The sequence below is a fragment of the Acipenser ruthenus genome, chromosome 31 (genome assembly GCF_902713425.1).
Source record: "Acipenser ruthenus chromosome 31, fAciRut3.2 maternal haplotype, whole genome shotgun sequence".
Lineage (NCBI taxonomy): Eukaryota > Metazoa > Chordata > Actinopteri > Acipenseriformes > Acipenseridae > Acipenser > Acipenser ruthenus.
Window position 1 is genome coordinate 8,402,664 of NC_081219.1, and position 26,001 is coordinate 8,428,664.

General features: G+C 37.0%; 1 protein-coding gene across 6 annotated transcripts in view; it reads left to right on the forward strand.

Annotated features, from left to right (window-relative positions):
* Positions 1-26,001, forward strand: part of LOC117396682 (spermatid perinuclear RNA-binding protein-like) — a 100,063-nt gene that overhangs the window by 46,118 nt on the left and 27,944 nt on the right. For all 6 annotated transcript variants that reach the window (XM_034909305.2, XM_034909308.2, XM_059005654.1 and 3 more), the window contains 3 exons: positions 16,739-16,903; positions 24,301-24,533; positions 24,885-25,050. In XM_034909305.2, the coding sequence (XP_034765196.1) occupies positions 16,901-16,903; positions 24,301-24,533; positions 24,885-25,050 (402 nt within the window). In that variant the 5' untranslated portion in view covers positions 16,739-16,900. The remainder of the gene's footprint in view (positions 1-16,738; positions 16,904-24,300; positions 24,534-24,884; positions 25,051-26,001) is intronic.

A 26,001-nucleotide genomic window follows, 5' to 3' on the forward strand; every position in this document is an offset into this window, starting at 1 on the left:
ATTAAGGCACACCTGTTGGGAATTAAGGGATATATATATATATATATATATATATATATATATATATATATATATTAGTGGGAGAGAGGAGGTCGAGAGGAGAGAAACGGGAGGTGAGCTTAGGGGTGAGAAGGATGGAGAGAAAAGTAAGAACATTAAAAAAAAAAAAAAAACCCAAAGGAAAAGAAGAAAGTTTGGGGGAAATCTGAAAACGAGTTAGCCGTTGGTTAGATAGCGCTCCTAAAGGAGTTAGTCATTTGTTTTGTTTTGTTTACCTTTATTGTTTGTTGTATAAATAAAAAAATACAGGCCCTGCCCTGTTTTGAACCCCGTACTGTTGGTGGAGTTTTTTTTTAAGAACACAGTGACGGTGGAAAAATGTCCCATTATTTATATATATATATATATATATATATATATATATATATATATATATATATATATATATATATACACACACACACACATATAGAATAATAGATGGGCTTCAGTGAGTTACAGGAAAATAATTCCATCGTGGGAGGTGGGAGGTGGCCAGCATACCTGATGAGATGGGTAATGTTGCCGTAATGTCCATTGTCATCAACATTGTCCATAATAAAGTATTTTCGTTTCGGTAAATGTAGTGTTACTAAGTTTATTTTTATTTATTCATTCATTTATTTTGCTATCAATCAGTCTTTCTGTCATATGTCTGATATCTGCCTGTTTGACGGTTGGCATGTTTTGATTTGAGACTTTAGCAGCTAGTTTTACACTGAATTTGCCAGGTGAATTTATTGACGTTGCTTGTAAACAGTGATGTGACTTTCTGATATGTATCGTTTTTCACCTCAGAAAACCTTCAAAAGTGGCGACTTTTCAGGCAGTGATTCTAGTATCCTTTGGAAAGGGAAGCCAGTTCCAATGGGGCATGGATGCTGATCTTTTCTATAGCCAGAATAAGGAAATAGGCAAGCTTTATTTCCTGATATTTCTACCTCTACCCCACTTTCTGGCAAGCTGGCAAAATATGCATTCACTCCCTCTGGTCCTGGAAATTAAATTGACCCAGCTACCCCACAGGATAAATAGCCAACAACATTGAGAACAGTGTAACACCAGCGACGGATATATCCACACACTGAGAACTGGTTACGCTAGAGAGTTTTACAAAAGATCCAAGCCATGCTCTCGTTCTTTCAGGTATCTGTTGTGTTTTATTAGAGTTTGGGTCTGAACACTACATTTGTCAGGATGGCACCACCAGCACCACTGTCATCAAGGCAGTCCTCCCAGGAGACTGACAGTTTCCAATAGATCTGTAGGAGAGCCATCTCCATTTACATAAGGACTGCAGCAATATCTCTCTCTCTCTCTCTCTCTCTCTCTCTCTCTCTCTCTCTCTCTCTCTCTCTCTCTCTCTCTCTCTCTCTCTCTCTCTCTCTCTCTCTCTCTCTCTCTCTCTCTCTCTCTCTCTCTCTCTCTCTCTCTCTCTCTCTCTCTCTCTCTCTCTCTCTCTCTCTCTCTCTCTCTCTCTCTCTCAAAAAAAAAGACGACGGTAAACCCTGGAGCACAGTAAGAAAACTCGTCTACAGGGAAATATGACCTCTCTCTACAGCATACTATCTGCATTTCTAGGATCCCAATTATATACACTTGCAGGAAGAGTGTATCCTAGAGTGTATTTCACATAGGAGAGGATGGTCACAAACCATCAGCTGTCAAGCCTGCTAGATAGGGGCCAGGCCAACAGCAGTTATTTCAGCAGTTTCTGGGCACTAGCAGCAGTAATCTCCTTGGTAAGAGAAGCAAAACTACAGGCAACACGCATAGGGGTGTCCTCATTTTTTTCTTTTAACTATCATCCCAGTTTCCCATGGCATCAAGCCTTTGGGAGCTACAACAGGAACCACAAGGTGACAACTATCACCTTCACTGAAATCATCACAACTTTCAGCAATCTGCTGTGCGCTGAAAACCCTTTGCCCACTTAAAACAAGGGCATACTTCAATCAGTAAGACAAAGGACATCACAATCCAGACAACCTACTTGCTGGACTTACCAGTAGCTTCCGGGATATATTCGGCACAGAGGGTACCCCACGAGTAACAAATCCATCACGTGCTACGCTACAGGGCATATTCAGCTACTAGTTTACAAGAGTAGCCATTTTTTTCACACAACAGGAGAACACCAGCTACCACTTTAATTGCTCCAGTTTTCAGCGGGGAGCAGCCATGGCACAAAATCCAACCCATTTCTTTGTTGACTGACATTTGTAGGCATACTTGTCCCTGACAATAGGCCAACAATATTTGGATAGTAAACTGAGAGGGAGCCAGTCTTGTTCTTAGCCCCACACTGGGCCTTAAGGTTTAGATTTCTGAGATCCCTATTATCATACCTCAGCCACCTGTTTTAAGGGTTCTACCTACTCTCCATCAACGTTCACATTGCTGCAATCTCCATGGGGTGGCTAGGGTGTTTGGTGGGGCTACCACTTAAGTTCTGTTGGAAGGAAACCATCTTCAGGATCCATCAAAACCCACAGGGTAAAGTCTGGTTAATATAGGGGCAAAACTAAAATCTACCCAATACAATACTGTCACCATGCTACCTGGGCCTCCTCTGAGACCTTTATTAGCGCTACAACTTGAATGTATCTTGATTTCTGTGTCTTCCTCTACTAACTTTTTCCAACCACCCTCTTGTCTTTAAATGCTTTGGTGTGGTTCACTCTGTGTGGAGCTCATCAGACGAGGTAAGACGACGAAGATTACCTGTAATATGGTTTCTTCGTAGGATGATGAAAGTTTCACACACCTATATCCTACCCTCCTTTACTGTTTTTTATTCTTTTGATCAGTTTGATCCTGGTGTCAGTTTTTAAAGAAATTTCCTGGAAGACTGCACACAAACCCACTCATTCAGTTACATACAAATGACAAATGATCTAGTCACTATTTGACTTGAGTTATTTCTGGTAATGAAACTCTTAAAATAACATATTGACCTTGTTAATTGACTACTTAAATGTCTTGGCACTGGGCAGTAAGGTTGCATCAGGTTTTAAGTGAACTCTATGTAGAGGATATTTAGGGGACTGGCTGTATCATTAATACTGGATACTCACTTATAGCGGTGCTAAGATGCAAAGAGAACATGCTGATACATTTCTTGCGTGTCATGTACGGCACGGGACTGTAACAGATGGTGTAGCAAGGTCTTTCATAACTGCTCTGCAAGGTTGATGTTGTATATGGAAACTGCAAGTAGCAATTTTGCATGCAAATGATCTCTGCTTTAATAAGATGACTTACTGGTCCAAAGTTAATTGTATTTGTTACGAAAATAGGAATTGGCAGATTGGTGTACAGCTCCAGTTCTTTCGAATCTTATTAAAGTTTGTCTAATCCATATTTAGACAAGCTAAAGTACAGAAGAGTGCAGCGATGCATAATGTGGCAACAGTACTGTCAATAATGGCTAATCTACTAATCCAGATACAGATATCATCAAGATTATACTACATTTGTTTGTAAAGTGAATCCAAAAAGCTCTTCTTGCTGTGAAGTGTTTTTTTCTTCTACTTTACTGGTCCCTTTTTCATTGCTCTTCTTTTGTTTAGTTTGAACTTACATTTTTGCATACTGTACGTCTGCAGAACCACTTATCCTGTTTCATGAAACATTTTTTTAACGTTTAAAGTATTATTCTGGGGATATGTCCATTCATCTATCCTTCTATCTGTATGTCTTATTTTGCATATGTTTAGAGATTCACAAATGTGATTAAACATCTGATTACTTATTCTATACTATACTGTTCTGTACATACTGTTGATATATATCATGGTTGTACTGCTTTGTAATTTGACATACACTTAACAAAAACTGACATTTGAAAAATGTGACATTTTGAAATCGAACATGAAATACTGTACTAATATTTAAATGATGTTCATATAGTGTTTATTTTTTATATGGTCTCAATCCATTAAACGATGATGCACAACTTTTGGCCATAGCTGTACATAGAGAAAGTGCTTTAGATGAAGTCATGTCTTTGTTTTGTCTGCCTGAAAAACATCTTATGTTTCATAATATTTCTCTGCTCTACTCCATTTTTTTCCTGTATTGGAATTAATTGGTATTTTTAGGGTTCTTCACTTTCCATTTTTTATTTTGGTGGGGAAAAAATCAGGTCAGTGATGTTTGGGGAATGAATCTCTATTTATAATTCTCAACAATGTGTGTACTGTACCTTGTCAAAATACAAATAAAAGGCAACATACGTGTCTAGCATTATTTAAGTGAATTCAACAATTGATCAATAGCCTTTTATATTTTAAGCGTATCAATGAAGTTCAACATTTAAGCACACTTAGTATTGCTATCTCACATTATGTTATTTTGAAACCGAGTAGTGTTATTTCTACAGTGTTGCGCTAATAAAATCCAAAACTTGGCAAAATACACTGGTACATGGGGCTAAAACACTTTGAGAGCAGGTCATTTTTAAACAAACACAAACCAGCCGCATAACTTAAATATGTTCACCTAAAGCATCTTATAAAATAAATACATAAATAGAATATATAACCATGATACGGTGTGAATAATGTTTTAGCCACAACATACTTGCAGACAGTCAATAAATACAGCTTTTTTTTTTTTTACATATAAATTTCCCGTTGACTGTAAATGGTTGAAGGTTATGTATACTAAACTAAACCTGCCATGACTGAGCAAACCTGACAAGTGCATTGTCTACACACTACGCATCAAAATGAATTGCACTGCTAGTGGTTTTAAGTGACTGCATCTGGAGGACCAAGATTAAGCAAGTTAAAATCAGTGATTTAAAAAAAAAAAAAAAAAAAAAAAAAAAAAAAAAAAGTGGGAATTTATCTGTAAAATAATTTAAAAAAAAAAGAAGAACCCTATTTTTATTGTATGTTTCAAATCTACAAAATATTTCTTCAGTTGGGCAGACTGGTGCAGTGCTGTGCTTCATTGGTCAATGGCTGAATACAACAGAGATGTATAGGCCTATATCCCCCAGATAAACAAATTTACAGATCCTACCCTTGTTTAATTTACTGTATTTACATGCTGTAGGAATGTTGTGATGGAAGTGTTCAATTTTAGCTCCTTATAATGTACAGTGCAGCTAAGGTGCATTGTGTTGAGCTATACTTCCCTAGTGCTGTATTATTAGCTATGGTGTCCCAATGCGAAATGTGAAGGTGGTTTTCATGTTGTAACTCATAATTGTTTTTGCTTAATGCAGTTTCAATATTCTAAATCCCCACTGACTTTACTCTCCTAAATAAAATAACGATCACCCTTTTACTTGGAACTTCATTGTCTGAATATGAAATGTTGAATATAAACAGAACCTATTGGAATGAATTTAAAAGTGAAGTTAACCAGTACTGTATATTGAAGTTTGCAGTGTATGCTCCTACAGTATCTGGTCGATACCCAAATGCCTTTACAATGTTGGTGAATGGCTTGATAATAATTGCATAAAAAAAAGCTAACGTACAGTTGTGATGACTATGCAGCCTTTTAGAAGCGCTTGAATATGAAGAGAGCTGGTGATTATTTTTCTATTGATTAGCAGGTGAGAAACGTAGACCAAAAATGCAAACCTAAGCTGAAATGCTAGAATCAATAATAAAATACCCAGTTTTGCACTTATGGGACATAATACTTTCTTGGGGGGGGGAAATTTTTTAATTGTAGTAATGCATTAAACTGTGGAACACGTCCATTAATGTATTAATAAAGTCTTTAATCCTTTAAAAAAAAAGGGCTTTACTTTTAAGATGGGTTTTACATTTTATTATGATTTTTTTGCAGCTTATATCATTTCTTTTTTTTAATACAAAGAAAAATACATTATCATTGGTAAGGCCTTTCTGTGGATATATTGGGTTTTCATTGCTGGTTTAAGGTTGCCAAACTGCAAGCGCTAAGACACCCAGTGGTCATATTCATGCCTGTATATGGTTATTCTGTTTAGGCAGGAAAGGGTTAATACAGAACTCAATGAAACTTGTACCAAGATGCAGTTCAGCAGCAACGTCACAGCGTATATCTCTTCCAATCAAAGCTGCAGAACAGTACAAAACAGAGTACCAAATAATCATTTGTGCTGTATTCAGAATAAAATAACTCCTTTCCAAGTATCTTGCTTGTTCTTATTCATTGCGTTGTTCTGCTTATCATTCAGTATGTGTTTATATTCATCAAAGTTACATTGGCTTTCTAATTTCAATGCTACCCAAGTTTGGCTTCCTTCTTTTAGCACTTGTTATATACATTATTTTATTTTGTTTACAAATTTAAAGTCCGCCAGTGCCATGCATCCGGAAATTGTTTCATGACTGACTAGCAACAGCTGTAGAAACTGCGGTGTGCCGTCATTACAAGGGAACTCAAGCTGGGATCTTTAGAATTTCTAATCACAAATTTATTATTAAAAGCATACATCTGAGTAGGAATTTCAGATTGGGGAGTGCCTGTAGTGTTGTCTTTGGGGGAATGCCTGTGGTGGTGTCTTTGTTACTTACACAACGCTTGCACAATATGTACTTTGTTTTTGCAAATCTATTTTTGCAAGTGCGGTTGAAACTTGTAATATTTAGCTGGTTAAAAAAAAAAAATTGACCCTCAACAAACAGTCTCATCTTTTTATATAGAGGCTAATCGCTCACTAACAATTCAAGGAAATCCATCCAGCTGCTTTGAAGCTATTGTGGTACAGTCGCCACCGCTTAGAACAGGCATGTTTTTGTGTTAACATAAGTAAGTGATGGACGGTATAAACTCCAACACAATAACCTGACATTCAAAATGTCCCCCAGACTCCAGACTCCAGACAGACTTGTTCAGACTCCAGACAGGTAACTTTTTCAGTTTGTTCTTGGCTTTTGATTTGAATTCAGCGGTCTCCATTGTGTTATCCAACAGATTTTTGAAAAGTATGAACAGCAAACTTTGTCAGCGTTTTCTAAAAAAAAATCACAATTCGGCTCTATATCCGGATGCTGCTTCATAGCACGCCGCAGTGTTAAAAGCACAGCATGCACATATGTAGCCATTCAGAAACAAATTCCCCAGTCATCCAGGCGGTTCTGTTTGCTGGTAAACCACAGGCAGGTGGGGAACTCCTCCTAAAACAACGTGGGGTTTTCAATTTGTCAATCACATTTTTCACTGCCATCCATATTACAGCAAAGCAGGACTGAAATTCTTTCCTTTTCTCTTTCCAGCCATGCTTGCTTACAGTTGCAGTCAGTACTATTTTTTTAAACCTGTAAACCCGACATTGCGTACTGGGATTAAATAGCCAAGGTACAATACAGGGGTAAGAACTCAGTAACGAGGTGCAAACAGCTGATTGATTGATTAATTGATTGATTGATTGATCTGTCAACCTTTTACTCCAGTAAAGTGCTGCCTTTTGTATTGAAATCTGTGAATGATAAGGTAACGAGGTGAAAACAGCTGATTGGTGGATTAGTAAGAGCGATTACTACAGTAATAAGCAGTGCATTTGTTATTTAAATCTATGTGAATGGTACATAACGAGATCCAAACAGCTGAGTTTGCCTGAAATATACGACGTGCTTAACACGGTATAAACGATGCCTGTTATTGAAATCAATGGGAATGGCAAACAAACGCTATTTGTCCGATATAAACGGCTGCCTGAAATAACCCTGTACGGTGTAAGTGGTGGATACTGTAATGGGAAAAACTGTGCTAGACAGCTACTTGGAAAGGAAGTAAAAGTCGAGATATCTCTACCAATTACCCAAAGGTGGTTGTTACAGCAAGGTTTCAGAGATACAGAAGAATAGAACATCATCTATCACTGCATGAGAAGCCATTGACTGGAGTGGCACGTGGCAGTATGCAGTAGGTTAAAAAAGATGAAAACTGCTACTAGCAACTAATATAAGAGAGCAGTATGTAGCTTGTCACTGTGTTTGGGTCTTGCTGTATTGACTTGAAACGTGACTAGTAAAGCAATCACCCAAGGGGGGGATTTGTAACCAATGCGACTGCCTGGTGACCATGTTTGCAGCTTTCCAGCTACCAGGATTGCTTTAAAAGAGCGGAATAGGTTTCCTTTACATTTCATTTGCGCTTAGAAGAGAATCCAGTCAGAAATAAGACTGGTGTCCACTGTTGATTTGTTTTTGTATACATGGTTGTATATACCTAATATAATATTGGCATACAGCAGGTGATGTTGGCATACAGCAGAAAAGGCTTTCAGGGGACAGCTTTGTCCCTGTACCTTTTCATTGTGTTGCTTTATTATTGCCTTCTGACTGTGTAGAGTATGGTGATGTTGTTTAAGTAGTTCTTGCTGAGCTGTGTGTGACTGCAAGTCTGCACTCGCCCATCTCATCAGCACCCGGAAGGGCCTATCCAAAAGGGAGAGGGGGAGGGGTGGTCAGTTTACATACCAAGTACTGAGCTCCTGCTGAATCATTACATTGTGTTTATTTTAAGAGCTGTCCAAAATCGTAGAATGCTGCTAGATTAAAGAATTGATGACTTGCTATTATCCAGAACTGGAGGCTTAAAGTTGGAAGGCTGCTCAGTTGTGGCCTCTGTGCAATTCAGCAGTTCTTAATTTAGACATGGATAGTACATTTCTGCTGCTGTTAAGTGTCATTGTTAAAACATAAAACAGCGAAATAAAGAAAAGGTGCATTTTGTTTAAAATGGGCTGATGTGATCCGGTCGGTGTGACATCTCTGCCACATCTTTGACCTGTTGAGCCATTTTCTGAAATGCAATCTGTCAGCAAATGGAAAGAGCAGTGTTCTCACAACAGATTTTATGTTTTATAGATACCTGATGTAATTGACCAAAAAGACACAATCAAATGTAGTGTATCCGCCTGCGAGTCCCTGATTTAATCTGGAGTGAGATGGGAAGAGGGTTAGTGTGGATTGAGCTCTGCTTGAGATGATTGCTGTTAAAATCATAGGAAAGATGATCTAAAGAACTGTGACCCTCTTGCTGTGGCTGGTATTTATACAGTTCATTTTCCAGAGCTCCTATTTAAAATATGCAACTGGACAAATTAGTGTAAGTAAGAAGACTAGGCTGTTTTCCATTCCTGTCTGTTGAACAGCTTTACATAAACAGAACATTTATTTTAGGCTTGCTCCTGATGCAGTTTCCAAGTTGGGATTTGGGACAATGCTATTGAAGTTGATGTATATGTCAGATAAAATCAGCAAAATGGCTAAAATACCAGGCAAAAGGAATTTCCATGCTTTCATCAGTCTGGTCAGTGTCTGCTCTGGCCTCTGAGAAGGATTCAAGTTCTTCATTCCATTTTAATTTATTAAATTTTTAAAAGGTTTATAGTTTTAAAATATATAGTTAAACATTGAGAGGTTTTTAAATAAGTAGGTTTCTATAAATTACTCGATGAATATATATGCCTATAAATAGGTTTTCTGATTTTCGGCGTTTTACCTCAGCTTTTCTACCCTCCTTAAAAAATGCAGTTGATGGACCTGTTAAGCCATTCGTGTGTCTCAATCATAGCTGAGAAATGCATTAATATTAAAATGTATTTTTTAAATGTGCTTTTAATTCTTAGTCTTTCATTTAAATGCAGATGCGACTCATCTTTATTAAAATAAATACAGATTGTAATAATGTGTCCAGCAAAATACTTTATTTTTCATTGTAGCTTTATTAAAGATTAGTCACTTGTCAACATGTCCCGATCTGGTTTGTACATTCTGCTTGTAAATGAAAAATTAAGGCTTGACCTATTTAAAAGCCCATTAAGTTGTTTGACAGAAAGCAAAAAAAAACCCCAAAAACTAAGCCCTATATATAAATAACATATAACGTATATAATGGTCTGTTTTGATACTGGGTGAGTATTAATTGCATTATTACAGAAATGTTATGCAGTCTAATTATTCTAACAATTTACTAATAGCAATAGTTTGTACTTGTCTGACTGGCAGCAGTAGGAAAAAAAGACCAAAAAATAAACATAACATAAGCAATCTTCTTCTCTCTTTAAAAAGAAAAAAACAAAAAACTAACACGTATTAAACATCGCTCGAGTCTCACTCCCAGAATAGCAGTTGCAAACCAAACCGACATCTCCCTCGATATAGGGTGCAAAAAATAAAAAATAAAATGGTCATTCTGTAATCTGGCTCAACAAAATACATGAACTTGTTGAATCCAGTATCCTCCACAATTGAAATTGGTTGCAGGTCAGTTGAGATCATCTCCAATAAATCAATGTGCTTTGTTTTCAGCCTGAGTTTTATCACATTTCCTAGCACTACCAGCAATACACTTGCATTGTTGTTTGTCTGGGCCCCAATCCGTGCTAGATCCAGCACCAGTAGTAGAAACAGACATCGTATGTACAGGATGCTTTATTTTCATGTGCTTTAACATTGTTCATGTACTGCCACTGTAATCACAATATGCCCAGACAAGGCTTTGCTCAATTCGCGCTCCCGAAAATGACCTTGATAGTCACGTGAGCAAAAGCATGCTGGCCATTGGGAGGTGAATATCCAGGGACAATGATGCCACGTGACAAAGGGAGGAAGTAGACAACGAAAAAAAAACAACCCCTTGAAGCCGTTGTTTGCAGACACCCTCTTGTTCTTAATATTTGACCTGCACATTTGACGTTTAACGATTTTAAGCAAAATGAAATGCGTTTTTGACATTTTGCAAACTTTTAAATGTTTAAACTCTAAATGAATAACACCCCTAATTCAAGTACAGTGTACTAAATAAAAACGTCTGCATCTGAATATCATTGAAGCGCATGTAGTGTGCAGTATGTCCACATTGGCATTTATCCCATTGAGAGTAGGTTATTATCCCCAGCATGGGGTGCAGTCGTAGATATAGTGTAGTATATGTGGAGGCGATTGTATGTACTGTATGTTACACAGCTTTTCATATACCTGGAAAACTGCTTAGCATAAGTTATTGAGAGTATCACATTTTGGATATACCTGGTGATGTCTGTCTGTCCATACAGTCGTGTGTGTGTGTGTGTGTGTGTGTGTACATACAGTACAAGTATCTTAAGAACACAACTTATTTCACATACTGTAAATCGATCATTATAATATACCATAATACAAACCACTTGTTTGCTTACATAATGACATCAAGATCTTAAATGTCACTTATCTAATTTACAATCAAATTATTCATTGGCATTTCTTGATCTATACTATTGGAAATATATGTTACTGACATACTTGTTAGTTTGGTCATGATATTCTAAACACCTGGTACCTATAAAGCAAAGTTTCCAAAGCTGTGGTCTCAGTTATTCCCAATTTTGTTTTCCATTTCTACACACTGAAACCGTGAATCTGCTTCATCTCATGTCTCTAACAACCTCCTAGTGCCTATGTTTATCTGTCTGCTCCAAGCACTGACATATATTTTTTAAATCTAAAATCCGCCGTTGCTAAAATATAATCACAAGCTGCTGTTTTCCAATTACAGTTCAGTTCGCACCGCATGAAAAGCTGCAGTTTTAATATGGTTTCTTTGGAATGACCTTTTTCCCCTCTCTCTGTTGCTAGCCTTGATACTAAGTAGCCTGTCCCTGACTGTCTCTCCAGTGCTTAGCTAATTAATGGATTGCTTATCTTGTGATCTAAGGACATATAGTCTCTCCTAAAGTCTCTCCATTTTACTTACTGACACATACATTTATAAGAAGCGCAGCATGCTTAATTGGATGGAGGGCTGCTGTGTTAGTGGCTCCATGCATCAAAAAGGAATGTTTGAACCTTATCCTGAAAAAGGTTACCATGCTGTTTGATATCTGACGAGGCTGCAAATGAATTAAACTGTCAGTTTCAGGTGGTGCTGAAGATAAGTACTGCAACACTCTAACATAGTAACCCTGAGCCTAAGATGGCCAGCAAGTTATAGGACCATCAGGCGTGGTGCTTCAGTCTGAATGATTATAGATGTAGATCACAACATATTGTTAACTTCTTATACTTACATTTTTGATGCACGCACACACCCTTTTATGTATTGAAATGTACAGGGTGTAACTAGACAGATCCAGTTACTACTGTAAATATACACCAAAGATACAGCCATAGCAATCACTGTTATACAGAAGACCCAAGCAAAGACCATGAGATTATAGTCTCTGAATGTTTTTGTTATGATGTGTTAAAACAAGCCGTTTGGAAATAGCCAACCATTGTCCTAGCGTAAAGAGGGTGCAATTAGAGACGGGCTGCTTATAACGAGGATGGACTGTACATTACATTAACAACGATTACTCCTTAAAACCCTGCCATTTGGAAAAATAATTTAGATTATTTGATTAAAACTAATCTACAGATTAATGGAGAATAGCCACGTAAATTGCTCTATTCATTCCCTTTAATGTCACCCTGTTGCATGGTAGTGTTTGTATTTCAAATATGTTCTTACTCATTGCAAGGTGTCCTGTTGCGTTTATTACCTTCACAGCAGTTCAGTGAAATGTCACTCATGTGCCAGTAGCAGCTGCTTCCTCTTTTCTTTCTAGAAATGGTTACAGGCACAACTTTTACAGCCTCTTGTTTTAATCTACCAGCTTGTCAAAAAAATGTAAGGTTAGTTTAGATGCATGAGAAACAAATATACATGTGGTTCCAGATAAGACTACTCTTATCAGTCATGTATCTACAAATATTAAAAACAGTTGGCTTTATCAGTTGTTCATTAATCAGCATGTCATAGTTAAGGTTTATTGGATTATAAAAAACAATTATGTATTTTTGTATGTAGCCTAATATGTTTGGAAAGGATAGTCCTAAAATGGGGGAAGTTCTCACAAAAGAATTAAGCTACTGTATAGACCTGATGCGTTAATTTTGACTGTTTCTTATCCATTAACATGACATTGCAGTGAAAGTTCCTTTACAGGAACAGAGAAAGGAACTTGTAGGTCACGTGACCCATGGAAGGGATGCACTGCATTGCCTGATTTTAGATTGAAACAGCATCACAGGCTTTTGCATCTTCATGTGTGCTGAATGGAAATGCACAAGGTGAACCTGTCCTGCTAATTAAAGATGTTACACAGCTTCCTAGCTGGGCTATACTGGGGTAAATACGTACAGCACATGGAACCATATAGAATTACATTAACAAATGATACAGAATTGCTCAGCTGTTCCTGTTCATTGGCATTTCAAGTCCTGCTCTCCTGATAACACGGCACGTTTGGATAAACAAACCTGTACACTGCAGTATTTGTTTACTGGGACAGTAACATTCGGTTGCATGGTTGGAGCTGTCTGATGTAAAAGACTGACTTCAGTTGTTTGTTTGGTGGCTGTCTCAGCATAGACCTGAACTACTGTGATATCCTGTTTAAATGATATCTCTTGGAAATCTTTTATATTCAGGTTTCTATTCAGACAGCATCCTTCAGGCAGTCAAGAACAGGGCTCACTATTGTGCCATGTCTTGATCTAGTAGATAATCAATTGGGAATTTCAGCAATAAATTAGTGTGCATCAAACAAGAAAAACATGTATGGTAATGCGCTTTTTAGTTAAGTTTATTCGTTAGTTTCTAATGACTTTCATACAGTAATTTCATATTTAAAAATGATTAATGTAAATCATATACATAGACTGCACTGGATATATTAATTGATCTTCTATAATAATAGAGTGAGAGCTTCTAGTTCTGTTAATTAGTTTATGTTGTTCAAGCTATGTTGACAGCCGATGATAAAGTGGCACTGGAATTCGATGTTGTTTACATACTTTTTTAATTTTGATGATGGATTTCAGTGCATTCAGCAGGTGAAACACGGCTCAGGAGAATAAGCCGTCCATCTGTTCAGACCAGCACAGCCATGTGGGTACTGATCCCTGAATTAACCACTCCTTCCAAAGGGGCATTCGGCATGGACATGTAAACCGTGTGTGCCAGTAGAGAAAGGACCATCAAACCAGGGGTGTCAGTAACCCTAAAATACAAGCATGAGTGAGAAATAAAAGCAGTTGCCACTTTCTGGAGATCAAGTGGGAACTTGTCAGGAAGACTCTTAAGCATCTCGTATCTCACTGTGAAATGCTGCTTTAAGAAGTATTTTGAAACACTAAAAGTTTGGTCTTTTGTGGTTTTGTGAATATCCCTTTCAAATTCACATTGCATATTTTAGGGTGTTGACTATGCATGCAGACAGGGTTTTCTTGTTGAATATATCAAATGTATTTATTCACATTCTAATGGAAGATATTTGAATTTATTTCACATGCGTTGCAGTTACTGTATGTGCCATCCTTCTACAGGTGTACATGTCAACTGCCTTGAATCTTCCCCAAACCTGTCATAGACTCATAGCATCCTGTAGACCTTTTGGATTTAATTAGCCTAATGTTACAAAAAGCCTGTTTTATACAGCTACGAGTACACTGTGTGTGCACTGGATGTAGTCAGTCGTATGGGTTTGAGTATTATCCTGCAGGGAGCTGTTAGTTTGCTGTAAATGTAAACAATATTTATTTAGTAGAGGAATACCGCAAATGGAGAGTTTTAAGATATCTGAAAATAATTATTAATCAATATGCTTTTGCACATAATGATAAATGAATACATTTGTTATTTGGTTCAACATTAAATTATCTGCAATAAACTAGTCATTGGTTATTTTCAACTGTAACATTTTACATTTAAGTTGAATTAAACCACCCTATTTAAAATGATAGCTGGTGATTGTTTATTAATTGTTGCTTCAGGGATATGACTGATTTGTAAGCATTGTCTAAGTTTAAATGCATGCTTAAGGAAACTGTCTGAAAAAAACTATGAGGGCAGAACTATTGAATCTGTAACATTCACTTTGAAGAACTGCTCCAGTATATGAACGATTTAACCAAGCATTATTCATTCAGTAAAGTCTGATACCCATCAGTACAATACACCCCAACACTACATCCAGGTAGTGAGGCCGCTGTATAACCCTGAACACAGTGCAAGATTCACAGGATTAGGGGTGCAAGTTTTGTTGGTAACTCCATTAAGGTTTAAATAAAGTGCATACAACACTAAAGTGTATATGGAATAGACTGAATAAATACAGTATATTAAATATATGAAATGTACTCTGTATGCACTGTACTGTTCATGTCTTTGGCTTCAGGGAATTTCTGCGCCACTGTGCATCAGTGTTTGAGCTTTCAGTGCTAGTTGTTTTAAGTAAGCATAATTGTGTTAAAAATAAAACACATTACAGGTAGGTACTTCACAAACATCTGGAGTTTTCCAACATGCTGTAAGTAAACACATGGTAGTCTTTGTCAAGTTCCTGTGGGGTGTAAATCACACTGCTTATTAATATGCAGAGTCGGTCTACTCACTGCACACAAGAGAATGGGGTTTCCTTTATGGGCAGTGAATTGTTTTTTTGATAAGGAAAGTATTTATGTCTTAAATTCGGAGTCACTTTCAGAATGCACAACATGTAGCACATTCTATATAAAATGCAGAGGTCTTTATAAAATGTATTGTTGTAATACACATTGGAGATTTCAGTAATTGTATGAAAGTGTCCTTCATTTCGGTTGTTTTAATGAAAAATGGTAAAATAAGATTCACTTCCCTGTTGGATTCCTGAATGAAATTGTTTTTGTTTCTCTTATTGCATTTCAAATCAGCTTTTTTCACTTTCAGCATATTCATTTCATAACTGCTACAGAGTATTGATACTCTTGAATACCACTTGCATTTATTTCAAATGCTTCCTAAGTGTAAAAAAAAAAAAATAGAAAAATAAAATGCTGTTTAAAATGAACAGCTCCTACTTTCTTCGTGCTTTATACACACTGTTACACAGGATTTCTGCCAGCACTTGTTTAAATGAGTTCAGTTGATAGAGAAAAATATCTCTACTAGTGTCATGCTGTAATATAGGCTATTAGATACAGTGTATTGGATGAGTAAATCGGAGCTCAGTATTGCTTTGGTGCACCCTTGCACAATTGCCTCTTTCATCTTGCATGATGTGCTCAGCCGACTAAACCATTTCTAGGGTAATAATCCAGTTTACCGAAATTGATTTCTCCCAGCAAATTATATTATGAAAATCTTGCAGCTAATGAAATTATTCTGTACATATTCCTGCTTCCTGCTGCACTTCCATTCACTATGTAGACAGAGTTTGAAAAGAAGCCAACATGTATTTACATTTTAAAAAATATACATTATGTACAAGGTTACGTACAGCTCTGTGTGCACGCCTGACCGCTACACATGTGTTTTAGTTATATCATCTATAGTCCATCATGAATACAGAAATGGGGTTTTTAAAACAAACTAACTAAGAATACCTTGGGTAAATAAGTATATTTCTGGTTGGCATTGCTAACTTGTTCAAAGGACCGGTAATGTGAAGTAAGGAGTTCAGTTAGATGTGTTTGAGAAAGCAGATTTCCCCAGGGATCCCTGCTTTCTGTTTAGCCTTTAACGATGTGACAGTTTCTAAGACGTTAGAATAGACTTTTTTTTACTATAGCTCCCAGTGCTTCCAGTAGTCAGTGCCATTTAAACAGATTTTTAAAAACATATTTCACTAGAATATTGTGGATAGTCCTGTATTAACTGCTTTGAGTCCTGAGCAGTAATTGTGTGTTTCTTATAGCTGTTGTTTAAGTATTTCATTGTTTTTCCTTTTTTTTTCCCTCAGGTGTGATACAGGAAACCTCTTGCCAAGACTCCTTTGCTATTTTGATACCCGAGTTGTCCAGGGATTTCGGAGGAGCTTATGAGGAAAACAGTGCCTTGTGAAGACGACTGAGCAAGACCCATAAAGGAGGAGAAGGGGAAGCTGAAATAGCCAGCAGTAACCATGGTACACTCCCTGCTCTGCCTTTGTGTATGACCTTGTCAGATTACCTTGTAGAGTGCAGAAATTGAAATGATGAGTAAGAAAGAAAGAATAGTAAGAATTAAGAGAACCAATTCATTGTACAGTATAGGTTGATTAACTGTGGTGGGCATCACAACAGTAATAAAGACAAAGCAGATTTTGATTTATTGCCTTCACCTTAAAACCACAGAATGGAGCCTCCTGAGTCTGCAGCACATGAATTATTAAAGGCAAAGAAGAGGATGTTCATAAATAACATTCTCTAATGAAAGCAGCGCTAACGTGCTGTCATAAACTGCTGGGTGACCTTGGGCTCAGATCACATAACGAACATTTTTAACTGTACCACTGTTGCTGCCGCTGCCAGCTTCTTTTTAAAGGTACAATCATTAGCATTTCTGAGAGAGAATAAGGACATTCTGATGGATGTCTTTGGGCTGCAGATGGAAGTTTAAAGGGATGGATAGATGTTTCTTGTCACTGAATTCTGAACCAGGATTCATTATATTGTAAGACTTGCTGATTTGCGCTTATAAAGGCATTTTTGTCTGCTTTGCTGCACATTACCAACCTAAAACAATGGGAATATAAAAGGTCTTTTGTAAGAAACAGGAAAGTGTATTTTATTATTTAGTTTTTGTTTAAAGATACGTGTGACGTTTTTGTACTACTACTATATATTTAAATCAGAAAATGAATTCCGGAATATTATTAAACATTGCCAGTGGATAGTAATGATTTGAATGCAGTCCCAGTAAGGTAAATGGTGTACTCGCATCTGCTTTGCCAAAGCTTCAGCTGTCCAGCTGAACAGCCAGTGACTATCGTTAAAATAGAAGCCATTTAGGAAATTAACAAATAAACCTCAGTGTGGAATTAAAACAGTAACAATAGTGGTGGAAATGTGGGTCAGAGGTTCATTATTTTGCAGGATTGTATGCAAGTCACCCTCCTGAGAAACAAAAAGAAAGTACAGTATACCTGCCCAATGGTTTAGGGGAAAAAAATAACTTAAAAAAAATGTAGATGTCTTTATAAAGAGCATTGTTGTAATGCATATTGGGGATTTCAGTAATTGTATGAGTGTCCTTCGTTTCGGTTGTTCTAATGAAAAATGGTAAAATAAGATTCACTTCACTCTGTTGGATTCCTGAATGAAATTGTTTTTGTTTCCCTTATTGCATTTCAAATCGGCTTTTTCCGTAAACATATTAATCTCCACTGTCTTTGAATGTGGTTTATAACCTCTGCATAGCTGCAGTACTTTTCTTTTTATGGCGTCACTCAGTCCGGCACAAATGGACACAAGCCTATATTGGCCATTAATAAAGTCGACAGCCATGTGGACTCAGTTCTGTACTGTATGTCTGAAGTCTTAAGCGTCTGCTGAACCTCAGGATCTGAGCTTTTGATATCAAATTAAAAGTGACAGGAGCACTCTAAACAAACTGCTTTTGAAGTGCGTGTGTGCTGACTTTCAGCAGTCAAGTGCAGGCTTGAAACAATTGGCCTCTGTCTCTTTGCAGTTTTGAGATTACAGAGCAGATGAGAGAATTCACTATGGAAGCTTGTCTTGCTTTGTACCTCTGGAGGCCTGGGCTCTAACCCAGCTTTGGTCACAGGTGAAACGAGTTTGGTGGTCTCCACCTACATGTAGCTGACATTAGTCCACAAAACCAGCACACAATCTAGCTTGGTGGTGGCCAGTACACCAAACACTGCGATCCATTTTGGTGGCTCTCAACGGGCTCCACGATCCACCAGTAAGCTATGACCAACAATTATTAGCGGGATTTAATATAATAGTGTTCAATACTAATAGCAATGATAAAACAAAACAACCACAACAACAAAAACGTAACAAACGCTTTACGCTAACTTTTTTAAGCACATGCGCGCCTAAGTTTAAAAAAAAAAAAAAGACACGCACACGCACACAAATAATAATACAATTTTTGCTGAAATGTATTGTTGAAATATCTACAGATCTTTTTTTTTCCTTCCTTTCTTACATAACACTTGTGCAGTTCAATACTTTTGCATCAACTAAATTAAAATGGCAACTTTTTTTTTTTTTTTTTTTTTTTTGTAGCTGCCTGGTCGCATGTTCCTCAGAATGTGCTGCTTGCCTGTTTATGGTGGCGGGATGGTCTGCATCTCCGCACATTGCGTGCTGTTTTGAAGCACTGTGTTTTAATATTTTTAATAATTGTCATGTTTGAACTTCTGGCTCCCTGTTAAATGCAGTCTTGCCTGCCATCAGTTCCCCTGCATTCTGATAAAACATGCAAAACATGGATTTTTTTAACATTGTCAAACTTAAGCCAGGGGAAATCTTTTAGCCACTATTGGTTGAACTTGTATTTTACAACAGTGAATATGCTGTAACTAACTCCAAGTTCCCTGTTCGCTTTCATTTTCTGACATACCTGCATTGCTCATTTCTTGTAAAGACGCCGACATATATGAATTTGTTATTTTCCTCATCTTGGTTTGACAAACTGCCTGGAAACTAGTAGCCATCGCACTGATAAATCAGTGAAATTGGCGGGGTATGGGAGTTGTAGTTTTTAATGTGTGATTAACAGTGGGCAGTGGACACCAATAAACTACATTCCCAGTATACATTACGATTGAGCTATGAGTTTAGATCCGACTGTGAGGTGTTTTTTTTTTTCAGCTTTTCAGCTGAAAAAATAAATCACGTTTATTGTTTATAGTCAAACTTTAGGAATTTCTAGTCGCATACATGCGCCTAAATTAAAATGTACGTTCGCACAAGCATTTTGTTAGTCTCATATGCAGAAACTGTTGGCATATTTTCATCTGTGCTACTGGACGACACACAAGGCTCTGCCCATCAGCCAAACAAAAACTGTTGTATGCTCATATGCTAGTGCTTGTTCTGATTTGTCCCGAGATCCACCGAAAATCTTTTGCGACCCACCCGTGGATCGCAATCCACATATTGGCCACCGCTGATCTAGCTCGATTGGCAGAGACCCAGGACTGAATGGGTAGGGGGGTGTTCAGGTCAGGACTCTGGTACCGGACTAGTCAGAGCCAAGAAAAAAGCAGATGATGGTCAATAACTAAAAAGGTGACGGCTAAGGGCTTTTTATTTTTTTTTTATGTACACTGTAATTTTATTTTGCTAGCAATACGATTGTTGATGGAGTGACCCCTGTTTCGGTGCACAACAACACACTGGCATAGTTCGGTTATCTGCATTGTTACATACAGTAATGTGACCTTGTCTTATTTTTAATTAAACATGAGACTACATTCAGAGCTTTAAACAGGGCTTTCAGTTTTTAATGTAAAAATTTCAGTGCACTATCCCATAGGTGTAATAAGTACTGTAGACACACAAGGGCATATGTGGAATACAACTTTTTTTTTTTTATTAAAGAAATACTAAAATTGGTTTATACTCTAATACTGCTCCAATCAAACAAGGCACTGGAATTGTGGTAACTTATCTGATTGAGTGACAATTTGAAACGCATTTGTTCCACAGTAACCTTGCTTTGGGGAAGATGGTAAGGTTTAAAAGCATATGCTGCAAAGCATGTCTCCCCTGGCTGTTTGAGTTCTAGCTTCCTTTGCATTCAAGTTTAAAGTGCATCTTTGGTCAGTGATCTTCAATTATTGTACCACTGTGATCATTGACACAGAAGAAAAGCCAGCAAGGTAATGGTTTATTTAACTCGTCTTTCATGGTGCACAGGAGCCTCTGGGTTGGTTTGACTTTGCTTTGTTCGAATGACACCAAGGAGGTAAAAACAATACATTGTCAGTTACCTAGTAGCTCTCCGTGTATTCTGCCAATTGAGGAAGTAGCTTTAAAAATAAATAAATAATGCATGTAAGAGGTGAACGAGTGTTATTGTCCTATTGAATTTAAACTTTAGCTGAGATGAGCTTTTTTATTCGTGCTTCCTGTGAGCGGATGGTATAACTGCATTTGTATGATTTTGAGTCAGGGTGCAAGGACACTGCAGGAAAAGGACAGCTTGTCATTGAGTTTAGATTGATTGCCTCTGCAAGCATCTTCCATGCATATTGAGAGTGCCAGGGCCAAGGCAACCAGCACGCACTAGTTATAGATTTTTGCAGTTTGCATCTATAAAGTCATCAGGGACTTTAAGCTGCACAAATTGTTAGATGACCTGAAACAGAATTAGGCTGACATCTAGGCAGTTTTCAGTATTGTCTTAATCCTAATATACATGTCTGTTTTTAAAGCAAACACTTCTCTGTATGCTATAGGCTAGCCTACTTTTTAGCCTCTGTTGCTGCTTCATGAAAACCTTGGTGTTAACTGATTTTTATTGGTATAGGGCAATTACTTTTTTTAAGGGGGCCAGATTGGGGGAAAAAAAATTAGGAGTAGGTGGGCCAGAAGTATTTTACTCTGCACATTTTTAAGCAATATAATAAATATTATATAACGTAAGAATAAGACTTACAAATTTTAACATATGAAAAGTACTTTTAATAATAGAACAGTGTGAACATTTAACAGAGTATCATTACAAACCTTTTAAAATGTATGTGACATATTAAAAGTATAACTGTTATACTATCATATACTAGTGCTGGGACAAATATCCAAATATTCCAACAAATATTTTTTGACATGTATTCAGAAACAAAAATCAGATGTTCATATTCGCTACACATGACAAAAATGCCTTGCACTTATTTACCGTCTCACCAGAATTTACACAACAGTTTAAACATTTTGCAAATGAAAAATAGCTGTGTGTAATATGTGAGATGAATGAATGAATATATATATATATATATATATATATATATATATATATATATATATATATATATATATATTTATTTTATAAACGAGCCAGCACTCACGGTCGTTCCTTGCCCCTTTTAAAACACTGACCCAGACACAAGAAATTGATTTAACTGCGCTGACGCGCTATTTTTAATAAACAAACAAATAAAACACAAAATAAACACCTAGCTCTTTTTTGACTAATAACTAACACGCTACCTTTTCTTTGTTCGCCTGCACGCACTTGCAAGCGGGCTCTTCACACAGCAGCCCTGTGCAGATTGACTGCACTCTTAAATACCCTGCACCTGGTTCTAATTTACAATAACTACCAGGTGCATGGGGTAATTAACAATAAAACAATTAAACTACACATAAATGTGCTTACGCACATGTTTTCTGCAGGGAGGATTTTAACACCCCACCCTGCTGTGTTATTTTATATATAGGGCAGCGACAGTTTACAACAGCCCGCAGAGACAAAAGCAGAAACAAAACATCACAGGAACTTGTTTAGTGCTAATAAAAAAAGGGGAAACACTGTAAATCTGATGTATTTGACTTATATTCAAACATTTATTCTGTCTCGTGTTTTTAATAAATATGTTTTTACAACATTTATACATATCAAAAAACAAGTGGATATAAGCATATATTATTTCATGAGCTAAATGTATCGGGTGCAGGTTTTTTTCTTATTACTGATTAATAATGGAATGAATAATTTATTTTATTTATAAATATTTATTTTGAGGAAATAAATTGAGAGTGGTGTCCATTATTGCTTATAAAGACCCTGAGAATAAACGCATATTATTACATTACAATCTCTCAGGTGAATCCAATGTCTTGTAATTTGCCCAAACATCAATATTTTTCAACAAAACTTTCACAAAGTATTTTAAGGTCCCTCTGGTCATAGAAAAACACGTTTTTATACATGTATCTCTAAGCAGAACACATAATAAAAAATACAAAAAAACAAACAAAAAAAAACCCTGAAATATTGTTGGAAAAAGAAGCGAAAAGTTTGTATGGTTTCTGAAGTACTTTATAATGTTCCACAGAGTGTTCTGAAAAAAAGGACACAATTACCAAGATGTTACTGTAAAAATGTAATAGATAATTTTACTGTAATAGATTTTTAGTGAGATTTTATAGGAAGGGAGTCAACTACCGTACCAAACCACATACACACACACACACACGCACACACACAGACAAGAACACAAGACAAAGAACGCAAAAGACGCTGCAAATGTAAACCTCTCGTATAGCCTTGTATGTTTGTATAAATGCATGTTGTTAAGCACAACTAACTGAACTTTTAGCAGTAGAGTAGTAGTAGTGGCCCATTAATTGGGATATACACCAGCTGTCAAAGGACAGCTGAAAAAAAATTCTACTTGGCACCTTTGAGGATGCTAGCAAGAATGATCCTTAACTAATGTTAAAGAAAACACCTCTAACATGGACTGTAAATTAAATATTAAGTACAAAAGGGAAGGTGGTACAGAGCACACCCCCTGAGCCCACTGGTCGACAAAAGAAATCATGTCACCAGCGGACTCCGCGTGGGCGTGCTCTAACTTAACCCTTGAACGGACTAGGGCCCTGAACATGGCCCCACAGTCAAAGAGACCCTCCCCGATCATCTTACGCTTCCTGGTCTTGTAAATGGCTAGTTTAGCAAGAGCCAGGAGCAGATTCACGAGGAGGTCCCTCTTCCTGGTGGAGCCACGAACAGGGTGCCCGAGCATGAGGAGGGTGGGGGAGAAATGCAGCCAGAACTGCAACAAGAGGTTCTTCAATTACGGAAGAATGGCTGCAGCCTGTAGTAGTAGTAGTAGTAGTAGTGGTAGTAGTAGTAGTCGTAGTCGTCGTAGTAGTAGCATTTTCTTTCTAATTCTTGTGTCCCAGGAACAACAGAGCTCCACCTTTTCTTCCACCACACAGACCTGGAATGAATTGTTAGAATCAATTGGCATGTTGTGCAATAAATAATGGATATAGTTAACAAACAACATAAAGCGTATTGCTTTAAATGTTAAGTGGATTCTGCGCCTGGCACTTCTACCACAGCTGCAGTAGAAACATATACCTTTCAGCATGATTGTACGCTGTACTCTTAATAATCAAGCGCATGCCGAACACACAAAAAAACCTGGCAGTGCATTTTAGAACCCACTACTCAAAGGGTTAAAGGCCCAGCAAAAATGCCTAGAAAATCGACTTGTACAACATATCCAGTGGGTTAAATAGGTATGTTGGTATTTGCAAGTATTTTGCTAGAACATCAATAATGTATCTTGTTTTTCATACCCACAGTATATAGTGCACTTTTACGTATAGGTAAATGTAAATGTTGTTTCCTACATGGTATCCTTTTTTTTTTTTTTTTTTTTACCAACGTTTTGCATGTAATTGTTGTCGCTTGTTCATGCTTCAGCTACACAATCACAGAATGTATCCTTCAGGTTGAACTTACCATTCAAGTAGGTCATACCACAGCAGTTCTGGGTACTCCTTTATATGCTTTGTTGGGTGATATTCTTAATCTTTCTTCTTCTAACAGAGATCAATCCGATCATTTGGGAATGATGACCGCCATGTTATGGCTAAGCACTCCACAATTTACCCCTCATCAGAAGAGCTTGAAGCCGTCCAGAACCTGGTCTCCACTGTCGAGTGCGCATTGAAAAATGTTTCAGACTGGATGGATGAGATCAACAAGACACCACTTCAACGAGAAAGTGCTGATGAGGAGAAGGAGATCAAGAACGAGGACTCTGCTGAGAGCAACACAAAGTAAGTTGTCTGCTGCTTTTCCTGAAGTATGATAAATGGATTTCTTCCCCTCCTTAATAAAGGACATGCTGTTCTATGTGTGTCCTAATATTGATGTCCCTTGACCAATATTTGTTGAAGAGATTTATCACAGTCAGCAGTATGTGCTGTGGCAGTTGCTGCTTGATTAATAGGAGTGGAAAGTGCACTTCATTTAGTTATCCATGTACACACTGCTCTTAATACTGCAGATAATTCAACACGTGTATAGACTTTAAAAAAAAATATATATATATATTATGAGAATAGAGTTTTGTTATTTGAAGCCAATGCTATGTTCAGTCTTTGCTTCCTTGTGTTTGCCTCTCGTAGTGATCAGAGCTGTGGAACGTTGTGTGGTGTGCTGAGAATTGGCCTGGTTGCTAAGGGTCTGCTGATAAAGGCTGATATGGACCTGGAGCTGGTTCTCATGTGCAGGGAGAAACCCACAGAGACCTTGTTATGCACAGTCTGCGACAATCTTCCTGTACAAATCCAGGTGAGTTCTTACGCTGTTGTTAGAGTGATTCATTGCCTCTGTCTATATATATATATATATATATATATATATATATATATATATATATATATATATATATATATATATATATATATAAATACACGCTGGGTCTGCTGGCAAATATTGTAAAAAAACGCCGGGTCTGTGTCATTGCCATTGAAGCTGAGGAAGATGAGGAGGAGCTTGAGCGTAATGAACTGCTAATAAGTGACAGCGATGAAAGTGACTCTCAGAATTAATAAATAACAATCATTTATTAATTTTAAGGTAGGCCTACATGTAATGCATATTTTTTTAATGCAGTTATTACGTTAATAAAAGTTTTGATAATTTTAAGCGTGCCTAAAAGTAGGCCAGATACAAACCTCTTGGTGTATTTTAATGTGTTTTGATGTATTAACAATGTACAAGTTTGAGATTAAACAATACATTATTTTTGATAATGATAGTAATTGCTTTTATTGTTCATTTTTTAAAACATTTTAGAAGTTTGTAATTATTATTATTATTATTATTATTATTATTATTATTATTATTATTGTGTTGTAAGTGTAGCCTACACGCCTGTGTTCTGATATCTACAGGGCTGTCTTTTAGTGGATGTAACTGTTATTAACAATGGTAGATCTAATTCCGTTGTTAAATACAAATTTGTACTTCTGCTTGTTCATTTTGCAACGTTTTGCATACTGTATCCTTGTTAACCAGTGCATATAAAAAGACCATACTAATAATTTTGCTTTATACTTGAGGGTGCACAATACAATGTAATTTTGTTATAAAACAAAACTGTTACTTAGTTCCCACTGACACACAACCTTTTAACAAAGTTGCTGGAGTGTTTAAATTGAGTTACAATGTTGCTACAAGGTTGTGTGTTAGAGGCTTCTCAATGACCATGTGAAGCTAGTGATCTAATATAAATGTCGG